General features: G+C 45.7%; 1 protein-coding gene across 1 annotated transcript in view; it reads left to right on the forward strand.

Annotated features, from left to right (window-relative positions):
- Positions 1–2,064: 2,064 nt before the first annotated feature.
- Positions 2,065–14,010, forward strand: part of dgki (diacylglycerol kinase, iota) — a 34,585-nt gene continuing 22,639 nt past the window's right edge. Inside the window, 2 exon segments of the mRNA XM_068755012.1 lie at positions 2,065–2,260; positions 2,263–2,293. Coding sequence (XP_068611113.1) covers positions 2,065–2,260; positions 2,263–2,293 — 227 coding nt within the window.

The following is a 14,010-nucleotide window of genomic DNA, read 5'->3' on the forward strand; positions in this document are numbered from 1 at the left end:
TATATGAAATATTAAATCGAAATGATGAGGCACTAAGCCAACATTTTGACTCATAAAATCCAAAATTATATCAAACCATTAACATGCCTTTATTGTGATGAGTTGCCTTGTTAGATTGTGTTCAGGACATTGTGTTCTGCCAGCCCATCTTTTTGTTCTTCTTTATAATCACAATCTTTCTTTATCACATTTGTACGGCGTTCACAATGTTGCATTCCCCCCCCCCCCCGAATCTATTCATTTAAATATCTTTCAAATATAGATTCGGCGAAATAATATTTTTCAATATAAATACCATAGCATTACTATTTTTCATCTTTATTTAACTTTATTCCACAGCAGAGTACCCCAAAAAAACATTTTAAACATAATTTGAATTGTTTTATAATAAATTAACTTGAATATATTTTGACTTTATAAATAATGGATGCGTATAATTGTAATATCCACCATTTTTGTTGTTTACCTATAACCTTGTTTACACAACAGTTGCTGAAGAAAACAATTGAATTAGAAGTAAGGACTCTATTATTAGTGGATTCAAAGCACTCATCCCGTGATGATATGCACAGCGGTCAATCACTGGAGGATGGGAAAAATAAAATAAATACATCTTTTTTTGCTATGATGAAAAGAAACTCATCGCTGGCGCAAGATTCTCCCAAAAACAGGTATGAGGCACAATCCGTAGGAAGAGCACGTGGACAGCGCGTGCGTGTGTTTTAGTACTGTGTTTGACAGTGAGACGGAGGGGTGCGTGTGCTCGTGCGTGTACGATCACTCGCTGCCCTACTTTCTGGCTGATGATGCTGCAGAAAGGAGGAGAGGGAACGTCCCACAATGCCACACTGCTTGTCCCACGAGACAGGAGGATGGACGAGCGTGTTTGCTGGAGGATAAATAGAAGGGTGGATGGATGGATGGATGGATGGATGGATGGATGGATGGATGTTAAGGCATGTACGAACACACTGAGCGTGTTTATTGGCGCCCTCAAAACACATCGCACTTTTGCAATTTTTTAAAATCTGCGTCCTGCTAGAAATTATTAAACAGCCAACTTCCTGTTGGGTAGATGAAAATAAAAGCATTTACCGTAGTGTCTATTTATTATAAGGCTTTATACTGATAGAACACAATTTAGATACGACAACTTCCACAAGATGTATGGATGGATGAATGATGGATGGATGGTTGACAGATGGATGGATTTGTTGCTGAAAAGATTCTTCACTTGACAAAATTATTCCCAGAAAGAAATATGAAAAAAGTCTTTTGACATGAATTAGCCTTTATGTTTTTATTTCTCATTCTCTACTTACCGCTAAATAGAGTTGCATTCAAAACGTGGATGGTGTAGGTAAACTTCACAAATATATGTATTATATTATTACTATCATTTATAATAATAATAATAATAATAATAATTACTAGTATTTTTTAGCATTAGTGGTAGTAGTATTAGTATGCTATACATTTAAACTTGCTTGCCATTTAAACAATTACATTATCTACTAGTAATTAGTAGTAGTATTTTTACTAGTAGTGGTGGTAGTATTAGTATGCTATACATTTAACTTGCTTGCCATTTAAACAATTACATTATCTACTAGTAATTAGTAGTAGTATTTTTACTAGTAGTGGTAGTAGTATTAGTATGCTATAAATTTTAACTTTCTTCCCATTTAAATAATTCCATTATCGTGTCAAATATTCTAGGGTAGTTGTTAATTAATTCGCGTTCTCGGTGATGCTTTTATTTTGAAGGCTTTACGCTCTACTTCCGGGATGACGTTCATTTCTTGCTGTCGTTCTCCAGTCTGACGTCCGCCGCGAGGCTGCGCGTGCTGCTCTTAATGGTTGCAGTATCAGCCATCAATAGCCATAACGATCAGGTCGCTGGGCGCGTGGACGGCGTCATTTACCCCCCCTCCCCTCCCCCCACCCCCCCACCCCGCCCCCCCCCAGACCCGCCAGTTAGTCCCGTCCACCACCTGTGTCCCCCTCACAAGCCGAGGTGGGGGGGGGAGGCGGAGGGGGTCCCGCGCGGGGCGAGAGACTGCCATGGACCCCCAAGCGAAAGGTCGAAGCGGCCCGGCGGCGGCGGGGAGCTTCAGCGGGCGGCCGGCCTCTCTGGGTGCCGACGGGGGCGACTCGGAGTCCGGCGCCGGCTCGGAGGAGGCTGCCCTGAGCTGCTGCGGCAGCGACGCGTTCACCAGCCTGCCCGACATGGAGCCGGAGACGCTGGAGGACAAACTACGAGACTGGCGTTCAGAAAGCAGACGTCGTATCGGTGAGTGGGGAGCCGGGAGGACGCCGGGAGGACGCCGGGAGGATGCCGGGAGGATGCCGGGAGGATGCCGGGAGGATGCTGGGAGGACGCTGGGAGGATGCTGGGAGGATGCTGGGAGGATGCCGGGAGGACGCCGGGAGGACGCCGGGAGGATGCTGGGAGGATGCTGGGAGGATGCTGGGAGGATGCCGGGAGGATGCTGGGAGGATGCTGGGAGGATGCTGGGAGGATGCTGGGAGGATGCTGGGAGGATGCTGGGAGGATGCCGGGAGGATGCTGGGAGGATGCTGGGAGGATGCTGGGAGGATGCTGGGAGGATGCTGGGAGGATGCTGGGAGGATGCTGGGAGGATGCTGGGAGGATGCTGGGAGGATGCTGGGACAGGAAGCCGGCCGGAGGAGGATGTTCTGGTGTCTGTTATCCGGCTCTCTCTGCTTTCATGTTTTTGTTTCCCCGTTTTTGAGCTAACGCTGCCGTAATAATCACAGCCAGCTAAGAACCGGGACGGACGGAGGCGATTCCTGAAAGTCTTTTCATTTCATTTAGTCCAGACTCGCCTCCGTTACTTTGTCTCGATGCGTTTCCTGTGATGTTGCAGCTTTTTGTTGTTGTGTTGGAGCATGTGAAGGGGATCAGGGTGTGTGTGTGTGTGTGTGTGTGTGTGTGTGTGTTTAACCTTTACTGGAAACGAGGTCACATCAATCATTTTGACTTGCGTATTGTAGTTCACCTGTCTGCCGTACCGAACAACGCTTTGCGTTTTGACGACCCGCCGCCCTTTCAAACGCCGCCGTGCGTTTTCTCGGTGCTTTTATTGCATCGTCATTTTCAGAGACCCTCTCTCTTCTTCCTCTGTGTTTTCCTCCGAGACGCAATTTCTCGCTCAGCGTTTCCAGGAGAGTTCACAGCGGGCCGCTCCAGTTTTTACCCCCCCCCCCCCCCCCCCGCAGGAGTATCTCTGACGAGATCTTAGATCAGTGGCGCAGTGGGTAGCGCTGTTGTCTCACAGCAAGAAGGTCACGGGTTCAAATCCACGACCTGCGGGCTTCCCCGCGGGGAGTTTGCTTGTTCTCCGCGTGCCTGCGTGGGTTCCTCTCCGGGTTCTCCGGCTTCCACCCACCACCAAAAAAAACCAGATTGTCTGCCTGTGTGTGGCCCGGTGATTTAACTGGCGGCTCATCCAGGGTGTAGCCCGCCTCTGGAACTTCGGCTCCTGTAGCTCATTGATCATTGCTATTACGATCACTCTGATAGTCGGAACACTTTCGAAGAGAACAGAAGCTTTTCTTGACTCAACTGTATTTTTCCATGTACAGTACATCAAGGTATGCTAGTACCAGCCGATAAAAACACACAGCTACGTTTTATAACGCTACATCAGGGCATGCAGTTTGTTTTTTATGTGCAGATGCACAGTTAAGTCATTCCGGAAGTCTCCCCCCCCCCCTCACACAAAGCTAATCCCCCCCCCCACCCCCGCCGCTTTCAGTTCCATGCATGTGATTGACATCCAGTCCTTTCACTCAGCCTGTTCAGTCATTGTTACGCGCTTCTATCTATAAGTAACAATGGCGCAACGGGGGGGGGGGCATCATTGTTGTTCCTCCTCCAAGGGCGGTGGCGGTCGTAACGGCGCTGAATGAAAATGTCTTGAAACTGGGGGGTCATGTTAGCGGCCGCCGGTTTGCTGTGGAAAAACAACAACAACAACAACAATGGCTGCGTGTAAATGGACAACATCTATTTCATCCGGTCAGAGTTTGGATTCAAATTGTGATCGGATGCACTATTTCTTTACCCAAAGGGGTGCCAGAACAAAAACATGCAGGTTTAACAAACCTGCCGGAGCATTTTACTGCAACGCCACTGCAAACCGCGATAAAGGAGAAAAACGCGACTGCGGAACCTGCCTCTGAACAAGAAATACTGACGTTTGATGTTTGTGCGCGCGGCGCCTGGGATTCCCAGAGCGGAAGAACCCGGATCCACTGCGGGTTCCTGATCTTTGCTTGTGTGTCTGTCTGCACTGCTGCTACACATCGTCAGCGTCACCGGTCTGTGACGACGAGGACGAGTCTGTTTCTTCACCCGGTCTCTCGTGTTGTGAGATTTCACCGCCGGCCTTTGTGGGAAATGGTGCAGAAAACACGAACCGCGCCGCGGGACGGGATGTTGTGACGCTATCCCGCCGCTATTTACAGCCAATCACAATAGCTGCTCGTCATACACGGGCCGGTGTACCGCATCATTGATCTCTTCTCAGGCTGGGAGACGAACACGCACAGAGAGAGAGAGAGAGACGTGACCGGGAAGAAAGACGTAGAGGGACACGGGAAAACCCGGAGACGAAGAACAACATGATTTTTGTTTTTTTTGATGTACCTCATGTTGCTGTGTGGGGGGGGGGGGGGGGGTAAACAGTGATCAATAGGCCTCTCATCATTTGATGCTGCCAGAATACAAAAACTCTCTTTTTTACCTTTCAATTAGGACGGCACACCGAGAACAGACGAGTGAAAGAGAAGGGGAGAGAGGGAGGGAGAGAAAATGAGCTACAGCTTGGGGGGGGGGGGGGGGGTGATCCCAAATCCATGTCAGGAACTTTTCTCATTCATTTTTTTTTTAGGTTTTTTGCTCTCCCTTAATGAAGCTTTGCATTTTCAGCTTCCAGCAGAGTATCATGATCTCAGTTTTCCGATGATGTCGTTTCTCTACCGCCCGCAGGCTCCGAAAGGCCTTCATGAATCTTTAACGTGCTGCTGTGTGGAATTCTGTGTAAACATCATACACGGGGTCAACAGCCCAAAAGAAAGGCGGGCCTCTGTGATGCCCCGCTGAGCAACATGCCACAAGGGCAGGACGGGAATATTGGCGTTCTCCCGGGAAAATCAAGTTCGGGAGGAGGACAAAATCATCCTTGTACATAACAGGGGACGACAGCAGATGGTTTAGAACCGTCACAGAGCTTTGATTTACTAAGGTTCAGCGCATCGGTTCTGGGTTTGAGTCCCTTTTTATTACATAAATGTAGAGGTTTTGGCACTTAGAGAAAAAAGGATTAAGAACGAGATCTGAAATATTTCTTTTTATTTCAAATCAATGAAATACAGCTTTGACAGCCACTGTAATCACAGGAAGTGATTTGAACATCTTGTGGGTTGACTTCCTGGGTTTTCATCTGGCGTCGCCTTGACGTTTACATCAAGTTGAAAGCAGCAAAATAGAAATCTTCATTCATCCAATGAACTTGCACAGAAGGTTTTTTTTTTAATAGGGAATAGGGAAAATAATCAACAACTGAAAATGGATCGGAATGTAGTTTTATGCACAAATGCTCATCTCTGGACATTTCATCTGGTCAAGGCCTCTTTTATGGAGTCTGTAGAGATGATTCAATAATTGAATGGCTACTTCTTACACCCGCCGGATCCCTCGTGGTGTTTCTGTTACACCCAGTGGGACGATTGGCTCAGAGTCCGGGATGGCTTAAAGACACCCATGAATTTTTAAGCAGACGATCAGACAAGACTTCCTGACACTATATCCCCCTCAGCCTCAGAGAAGAGGAGCAGATAGACATGCATGTGTATGATGTTCTCCCTGTTATGGGAAGGAGGTGAGAATAATATTATAATAACATAACATATAATAATATAATAACATTGTAGAAGTCTCAACTGCAGCTGCTGTTTGTGAAGGCTCGGTTAACTTCAGCAAATGTCTTCATGTTCATTAAATACCGCCTTCATCCATTTATTCATTTGTCTCTCAATTAATTGGTGACTTAACTGGTCTGTAATATGCCATAAAATAATGACAAACAACTTCCCAAAGTTCAATTTGACTTTTTCTCATTTCATTTTCTAATCGCTTATTCCGTTATCGGGTCACGGGCCAAGCTGGAGCCAATCCCAGCAGTCAATGGGCGAGAGGCGGGGGACACCCTGGACAAGCCGCCAGTTCATCGCAGGGCAACACAGAGACATACAACCAGCCACACACACACACACACACACGGGCAATTTAGTGTCACCAATCAGCCTAGGCTGCATGTTTTTGGTGGTGGGAGGAAGCCGGAGAACCCGGCGAGAACCCACGCAGACACGGGGAGAACATGCAAACTCCTCACAGGACGGCCACAAGCCGGAGACGAACCCGCGACCACCCCGCCGTGAGGCAACAGCGCTTACCACTGCGCCACCGAGCCGCCCTCGATTCGACTTGTTTATTTAAATAGCTTCTTTTGTGCACCTAATATTCAAAAGTCAAAAAGGTCTTCACATTTGATAAGCCATAGACGTAGAAGTTGCCAGATTTCACCAAAAGGCAGAAAGTGATCTTTAAGTGTGGCTTTGAAGACGATGGACATTTCTTGCAGCCAGATTTAAAACGACGACGAGTGGCGTAGCTGCATTGATGTCGTGGGAGAATCTCACCCTGCAACTTGTGAACAGTGAACAGTGAAGTGATTTTTGGAGAATATAAATAAAACTTATTTGCTCTTTTATGACAGAGCATGACGCATGGATCGAAATGCAGCAGCCATTATCAAACTCTTTGAAGATTTTAATGACAATTTAGGGTGTAATTTGGATTTTACACCCTAAAATGCATATCAATCATATCCTGCTGAGAAGAAGTGAGTGAGATTTCAGAGTTCTCTCTCTCTCTCTCTCTCTCTCCTCTCCAAGCCTTTTCTGGAGTTTTTGAGAGCACGTGTTTTTGTCTGGGTTATTTTGCCCATAATGCAGTGAGGCATTACCGGGCATTGGCCGACAGGACAGGAACCGCTCCTTATTAGTCGTCTGGCTGGCTAGAAGAGGAGATTTTCCTGCTTGGAAATGGAGCTGGGGGGGGGGGGGGGGGTTAAAGGTGAAAGAGAAGAGAAAACAGAGGTGGATCTTCTCTGTCGTAATAGAGAAGAAGAGGAACCCTGTCGTGTTGGAGATTAGCCAATGACTTCCTTCTTCATGCTCTTCGCACGCGGCGCTGTTTCTAAATGAACTCGCAATGCCGTGCGTCGAGAGAGAGACGTGCAAAAGGAACAAACCGCTGCTTAAACAGCTACGGAAAAACGACCTGACGAAACAGGATGATCAGTGAATTGTGAAAGGCGCTTGTAATTTACGGTAGATTTAATTTACGGTAGGGCATCGCTAACGGCTTGTATGCTGAACGCGAATAGTCTGCAGCGTGTAAAAGCATGATAAACATAAAAAGAAACTGTTGCTTCATGCCTGAATCGCGACACAAAAAGGCGGGACTCATCTTAAACGCGTGCCCCCCCCCCAAAGATCCGTAGCCCCGTTTACTGTCGCGCCTCCTCGCTCCCTCCCAGCAGGCCCGTCTGTCTCCTCCGAGCCGCCGACGTACCTGCATGGAGAGTTAACTGCTGAGGTGTCGCCGACTCCATCACTGCTGCTAAAACTGACATTCCTCTTATTTTCAGAACCAGTTTTAGTCACACATCCACATATCTAGCATAGATACACTGATGCGTAGATGTACATGTACACATGTACAGTATATTTACCTTGGAGTGGCTGGATGTGCAGAAAGGACAGCGTCCCTCTTTTCTGTCTCAAACCGCTCTGCCAGAAACCCCCAAAGCGTGTTTCTGGATGTATCTATTCGTTTATATTTTATAATTTGCCTTGGGCCGATTAAAAATGGACTGCGGGGCTGCGGTTGGCCCATGGATCAACCCCCCCCCCCCCCATCCCTGATTTAGCAGATTTATTGATAACCTTATCTTTTAATTGACTGTTTAAACGTTAGGAATTGACTGACTCTGACTCTTCTGCGGCTGTTTGTTGACATTATTATCATTATCATGACTCATTACCCAGACATGCATTTGGTGTACGGATTAACCCCGGCCTTTTTGGCGAGTGTCTTTTTGTGTTTTGTGCGTCTACGCAGGTAGGATTACTGAGCGCTGATCATCTGTCAGCGCTCAAGCAGATGAGTCTCGAACTCAAAGCCTTCTCTCCACCACGCTGGTAAAGTATTCATGCGCTCATGCAGGCTGTAACGTGACTTTCTGCGTCACCTGAAAGCTTGTCCAGTTTTTTTGAGGGTTTCGTCTACCTCCCAGGCTTCTCAGACACAAATACAGTGTAAACATTACTGATGTGGGGAGAAAAAAGAGCAACCAAAAAAAAAACATCTTTATTTCTAAATCTGCCTTACAAATAAATCAATTCCCTTCAGGCCTTAAAAAAATGTGGAGCCCTGAAAGGAAAGCTCGCCATCAGCAGCATCCTCCCAGCTTTTTCAAACCGCTCAGCAACTAGACATGTCTTTGTTTAACAGTTTTAATTAACCAAACCGTAACTTTAAAATACAAGAAAGTTCATTGCACAGCAAAGATTCCATTCTATCAAGCAAAAACGTCCGAGTCCATCACCAGAGGTTTCAACATGATGGCCACCCACACGCCTGCCGTTCTTCCATCCCAGCCATTGGTCTCCGTGGTCCAGATTGGCTTGAGGCTAACCAGCGGGTTAACCGGACCCTACATAACCAGAGTCTTTGCTTCTAAGATGCTCTCTTCCTTAGTTTGGTTTCCCTGGGCGGTTTTCTTTTCATGGCAGACTGTCACACACACACACACACACACACGACCCGGCAGACCTCAGCTGCAGAGACACGCTATAATTAGTGCAACAGCATCTTTATCTCTCTCTCTCTCTCTCTCTCTCTCTCTCTTTCTGCTTTGTGTGTTTTACTAGACAGCTCTAGTCTGATGTTAGCGAAGCTTTTAACTTCCCTTCTGTGTGCCGTCGATATTCTGACTTTTGTTCTTTTGCCTCCTTCACTTCTGTTTGCTCACGTAACGACAGACCTTCTCCCTCCGCCTATTTCTGTCTTCTCTTTTTGTATCCACTTCTGTGCACTCTTCCCGCTTTTCTCTCTCGTTTCATTTTCCCTGCTGTCCTCTTTCGCTCTCTGCGCACGTCTATTCGAAGCCGCAAAGGTCAGCTACGGATGCACAGCGCAAAATCTGATGCCTCCCCCACAATACACGCCTGCCCTCGCTCCCTGGCGCACACGCACACGCACACACACACACACACACACATGCTGGCAGACTGTAATTATGTAGGTGTCAAAGGGAGACGTGAGAGAGAGGATGGATGAGGAGACGCTGGTATCACCCCTGTGTCGTTTGCCGCGCTTCATGACAGGTCTTTACTGACTCAATATCACAATAACACACACTATTATCTCGCTGCCGTGCGACCAATCACTGCACTGCTTCACAAATCAGCTGGCGTTTTGCTGATATTTTTCAAATATATTGTGACCAAAATAACACGCGTTTTCCCCTCATGTCTCCATGAAGCTAAAGTCATAACACAACCCTTTGCTTAGCAGTTCGTCACAGGGCCACAACAAATCACACAATTTTAGATTCACCGATTCACCTACACGTTTATTTATTGGTGGGAAGAAGCCGCAGAACCTGGAGAGAACCTTTTAAACCAGACTCAGGAAACCAACTCTTCTTATTTTGGCCATGAATCGTGACAACACAGTCTTTCTTTTACTTTAGAATTTAATTATAATATCTTGTTCTGCTATTTGCGTGACCATCCGCACGCGCGCGTTTTTCCTGACTTTGATTAATCACGATTAATCACAGCCTATTATTGTAATTAACGTTTTCTTTTTTGCATGATAAGACACCACTAATCGTAGCGGTTTCTCACTCACGCCGTCTTCTTCCTACTAATAGAAACAGAGTGGGCTTTCTGAGTGGGAGTTCTGGAAACAATACTTTTCTTATTCTGCAAGACCAAAAAAAACAGAAAGGAGAATTTGCTTGTAGAAATCTAAATCATTACAAATAATTGATCAATTCATTTCGTGTTTTTCTTTTTGTTATATCGATTGTAGAAATAAAACATTGTTTTTAAAGGCTTGAACTTGAGAAACACAAATGCACTCCTCCTCGGCTCAGCGGTAAAATGGACCAGAGGTTAGCTTAGCGAGCTAGCCTCTGAGTACATGCACAGTAGCGTGTGACGTTCTATTGTTGTTTGGGCAGCAATCGTTCTTCATGCTGCAAACCGTTCTTATATGGAGTCGCTGCTGCAGCTGAATAAATTCGATTTGAACTGAATTTTAACCAGAAGTGTGACTGAGCATTAAAAAAAAAGAAAGAGAGAAGAGAAAATGGTGGGAGGATGGAGGGATAATAAAGATGTGAGCGGGGAGGTAGATGTGGATAAGGTTGAAGAGGGTAAAGCGAGAGATCAGGAGAGAGTGATAGTGTGAAGGAGTGATGAGGAGGAGGAGGAGGAGGAGGATGGTTGAGGAGAGAAGCCAAGGCCTTTGGGCAAAGCCAAGACCGCCTACAGATGCTCTATCCTTCACTCCATCCCTCTTTCTCTCTTCTCACAGTTATCTCGTATCCTTCCTCACTCCTCTTCCCTCTCTTTGCACGTCCTGTTGTCCTCCTTCATCACTGCTCTCTCTTTCTCTCGCATTATTTAACACCCACCACCCCCCCCACCCCCTTTCTTTCAAATCTGACTTTCCCTTTTATCACTCTCTCCTCCACCTCATCCGAAAGCAGAGGAGAAATAATGTGGACCTTCACCTTGCCTGTCTAGTAGGTGTGACAGAATAATGCACACTCTAAAGCATGCTCAGCAGAAGAAATTGTTACAGCGCTGTCGTTTGTAGATGAAGCAGATTTAAAATTACTGGGAAAGGCAATAAACTGTTAAGATAGGTATAAAACACGCAGTAATAACAACCATCCAGAGGCCCCAGAGTATACAGCTCAGGCACAGAGGGCTGAACGGGTAGAACTGACATGTTGTGTTCTGAGCGAAGGATTATAAATAGAGGGAGGAAGGTCAGAGGAAAAGAGTCAGGCTTCCTGTATCCAGCCTCACGACCGGATACACACACACAACACACGCATCAAAGCGTGCAAATTAAATGGTGTACTTGTCTCCAGTTTTTTGGGGTATTCTGAACAGTGTATTTATTCATAGCAGAAGTGTTTATTGGTTTCTATTCAATCTCCTCTTTTGCTGCGCTGTTTCTGTCCGGGCCAGCGTCTAATTATGTCTTTAATCACATGCCCTGTCTTCCTTCTGGACTTCTGTGGATGCCGATTTCTTATTTGGATCCACACCAAATCGTAAAAACACACAAAACCAGCTCCGTAAAATTTTCACATCAGGGTCCCTGCATTTTATCCTTGAGAAATGAATAAAACGCTGAAGGCAGTACATCTCCAAATGTTGAAAAAAAAAAGATCCTTCTTTGCAAATTTTATCAGGACTTTTTCCCAGCACAGATGCGCCCTCCCATCACGTTTCATTGAAATCCTTTCAGTAGTTTTTATTCTAAGCAAAAAGACCAGCTAAAAAAAGCGATAAAAGCTATCCATCAATAAAAACATAATCTAATTTTAAAGCCCTTTTCCATACGAAACAACTTGCCCAATAAAGAAATGATCAGAAAATCCTGATTATCTAGTAAATCTGTTTCCTGTCCTATCGGTGTTACACTTCTTTTTCCTCTGTGTGTTCATGCTAACGTTGTAATGTGTTGTGTTCTCAAACGCAGTGCGTTATTACGCTGCAGCGCCTCCACATCGACGTTGTGTGTCTGTGCGCGTGTGAAGACGGGGATCTAATAAGAGTGGATGGTTGTACCCGACTGCAGCTGCTCTTACACGCCCACTCCCTGTCGGAGAAGCACCGAGAGGAGAAAACTAGACTATAATTAAATATATTATACTTATTAAAGTGGAGATAAAAGTCAGCTCACTGGAAATATGACCGCAAGACAGCAGGCGGAAGAAATAAAAGAAGCCAAGCAAGTAGACAAATGCGTTCAACATTAAAATGCTTATTAATAATTAAAAGTTATTGAGGCGTTTGACTGAAATCACATTCGTGGTTTAGTACGAAGTGATGTAATCGATCAAATGTATCGATAAAGAAGGCCAACGATATTAAGGCGCCTTTGAAATACAATGTACCTACTGGTTAGTAGAGCTGTTGTTTTTTTATTTCAGGTTACCCTGACAAATATCCTGCAGGAAACGCCGGTATTGTCCGAAGACGCAAGCGTGTTCCGAAAATAAATGTCCTTAACCCTTTAAAGCCCGAACCATGAAGTAATTGCTGTAAAAATGTACACATTTTGTCAGAAGGTTCTGTATTTAGAGCAAATATGATTAAAAAAAATATATGTGCCTTAATCTGTAAAAATGGGGGGGGGGGTCTGATCTAAAGAAATAGTCCTGCAAGGCCAACGTGTGTATCAAACATGATACACGAGGTGTGTTTGAATCGGGCTACAGGGGGAACACGACATGACAATCAGAGAGGATCTCTGAACAGCCTGCGTTCTGATCCTGAAATGGGTTGTCCAGTTCGGCCTCAAGAACGGGAACGAACGCGTTCGTCTCCCACCGGCGCCTCAGGAGTCTTATTGGGTCGACAATCAGAGTGGACAGAAGAGCCGTTCAGGCTTCTGCAGAACCAGGCAGACAGACAGACGCAGAGAAGAAGCTATATGGTGGAACAGGAATGGGAAGGAAGTCTGAGTTGAGTTGCCATGACAACCACATCCTCCATACCCTGCCCAATAGACACACACACACACATGCATGAAGACATTTGCAAGTCCGATGCAGGGAGCTGGGAAATGTTTGTCATTATTGTAAGAGTGTACAGATGAGAAGAAAGGTTTTGTGTAACTGACACTAAAGAACCGACATTTTCTGCAGCTCTAACTCGTGTGTGTGTGTGTGTGTGTGTGTGTGTGTTGAATTCTTCCTTCGATTGTCGGTTGTGGCATGCTCCTGTGTTTCTGTGTGTATTTGTGTTCTCGGGTTCAGACAGCGGCCGACATTCAGCAGCTCTGCTAACGCTGCGTTCAGATGTTTCTATTTGCAGGCAACCTTGTAATGATTGATTACGTCCAAACAGATAATTACACGCAAATGATTGTCATTAGTTATTAATCTGTCCCCATCTGCTCATTTCATCCTGCTATTATAATATAACTCTCTACTTAGTTTGATCACGCAAACACGTCTTAGATGAATATGAGCCGCTGCACACAAATCATTTAATCTGAAATCTATTCATGTAACATCAAACGCAATGGCTACCCCCCCCCCCCACCCCCCCCCCCCCCCCCCCCCTGCCCATTCTGCCTTTGCAACATTTATATAGAAGGATAAGTAAAATGGTAAAATGTGCCATCCCTGTCTCCTAAAGACCTTTTTAGAAGGACGCATGTTTGCATATGCTCAGCAATCATTATCCATCACACCCCATTACCGGTGGGGGGGGGGGGGGGGGGTGCTGTCACCCTCGTGCAAACATATACACACTCTGGGCATACTGCGTCACCAGCGTGTGCCTTTCAAAGTGACCCACATAGAACGAGAAGGGATGAAAGGAGAAGATAAAGGAGACAGATAAAGAAACAAGAAGTGGTGGAACAGACGCCTCCGGTGGATTGTAATGAACGAATAGAACCTGCCGGGGGCTAAAACGTCTTTACTAATGTTTCAGATTCTTTTTTTTTTATATCAAGTGGTTTTACTCGTTGTGTTTTTGACCATTTCGACATTAAAGCTGCGACTTTCTGTGATTCTTACCTCTAAAGAATTCAGTAAAAGTGCCGAGCTCGGATGTTTGAGGCGACAAGTCGTACTTCTCCTACGAAAAATA

This window comes from Brachionichthys hirsutus, chromosome 22, assembly GCF_040956055.1.
Source record: "Brachionichthys hirsutus isolate HB-005 chromosome 22, CSIRO-AGI_Bhir_v1, whole genome shotgun sequence".
In the NCBI taxonomy this organism is placed as follows: domain Eukaryota; kingdom Metazoa; phylum Chordata; class Actinopteri; order Lophiiformes; family Brachionichthyidae; genus Brachionichthys; species Brachionichthys hirsutus.